The sequence below is a fragment of the Brassica oleracea genome, unplaced genomic scaffold (assembly GCF_000695525.1).
Source record: "Brassica oleracea var. oleracea cultivar TO1000 unplaced genomic scaffold, BOL UnpScaffold02810, whole genome shotgun sequence".
Taxonomy (NCBI): Eukaryota; Viridiplantae; Streptophyta; class Magnoliopsida; order Brassicales; family Brassicaceae; genus Brassica; species Brassica oleracea.
The window spans coordinates 1-1467 of record NW_013619338.1 but is presented as its reverse complement, the minus strand read 5'-3'; the positions used below and the strand labels follow the sequence as shown (position 1 = coordinate 1467).

Here is a 1467-nt window from a genome sequence, read left to right as displayed (position 1 = left end):
AATTAATTTAAAATTAAAAATAAATGTCAACCAATTATTATAGTATATTTATTGTATAAATATTTACACAAGAAAATCACCTAGTTATTATTTATTATTTATTCCTTTTAGTTTTGTTAACAATTGATAATTTTACCGTAATTGTTAACATTATGTAAAAATATGTTAAATATTTGTAATTTTCTATATATATATATATAAGAGCAAGCGTACGTTGAAGTTGATCTAAAACCCTAATTGATCACGAGTGCAACAACGATGATCTTCGATCTGCAACAGGATTTGATAGAAGAGATACTGTTAAGGGTTCCGGTGAAATCTTTGAGAAGACTACGATCAACGTGCAGAGGATGGTACCATCAAGCTTTATTCAAAGATCCGAGATTCATCAAAAAGCACTTTGATAAAACAGCAAGACAGTATCATGCTCTCATGGTGATAAATTCTTGGGTATGTTCAGTGAGGTCCGTACTTGATAGCTCCGTACTTACCACTGAAACCGATTTGGTTTTAGGTGGTCGAATTAGCCCAACTGTTCCCAATTCTGACGGTGCACAAGTCGATGTAAGTAACGCCTTTCACTGCGATGGCATATTGCTATGCACCGAGCAGGAGGCAAACATGCTTGTGGCTTGGAACCCGTTTTCAAGGCAAACCAGATGGATCCAACCGCATACGCGAAACTACTTTGGAATATATGCTCTCGGATACGACAACAAGGAATTGTTCCGTAACTACAAAATCTTGAGGTTTCCTTGTAGAAACGGAAAGTTGTCAGTATGGGAGAAACTTGGTGTCACTCCCGAAAGCGATGACCTAAAACCGGAAATCTATGAGTTTAGCACTAATTCATGGAGGAGTCTTGATACCATCACTCCCCAAGCCTTCATAAACACTTGTGGCGTGTCTTTGAAGGGAAGTACTTACTGGGTGTCAAGAGGCAACGGCTACTCACTACTCAGTTTCGATTTTTCAACAGAAAGATTTCAACCTTTGTGTGCTCCCATTGGTCATGATGAACCATGCCGTTCTGGCACTATGACTCTCTCTGTTGTTGGAGAAGAACGTATTTCCTTGTTTTATCAGAGCAATGAGACACGCAAGGTAGAAATATGGATGACTGATGAGATTGAGACCACATTCGTGTCTTGGAGCAAGTTCTTAACAGTAGACAATGTACATCCTTCTTTCTCGAGTTTCATGAGCTTCTTCATTATTGACGAGGAGAAGAAAGTTATCTTGTGTTGTGATGAAGGATGGGAGAACTTATTGGTATGTTTTGTTGTTGGAGAAGAAGAATATATAGCAACACCTAGTATTTCAGTTAAAGACAGACGTATTTGGTGTTTGCCATATGTTTATGCTCCGAGATTGCTCGGTTATGTTCCAAAAGAATTATAGTTTAGTTTGCTTCCTTTGTCATGTCCTTCTATTGATGAATGGAATTATTTTCATATTTTTTTTTTT

At 37.4% G+C, this 1467-nt stretch overlaps 1 protein-coding gene across 1 annotated transcript; it reads left to right on the top strand.

Moving 5' to 3' along the window:
• Window positions 1-258: 258 nt before the first annotated feature.
• On the top strand, window positions 259-1272 carry LOC106321743 (putative F-box protein At3g17560; the record flags this gene model as incomplete). Its single annotated transcript, XM_013759986.1, has 1 exon — window positions 259-1272. A coding segment is annotated over exon 1 (1014 nt), but the record flags the coding sequence as incomplete, so codon positions are not given.
• Window positions 1273-1467: the final 195 nt, after the last annotated feature.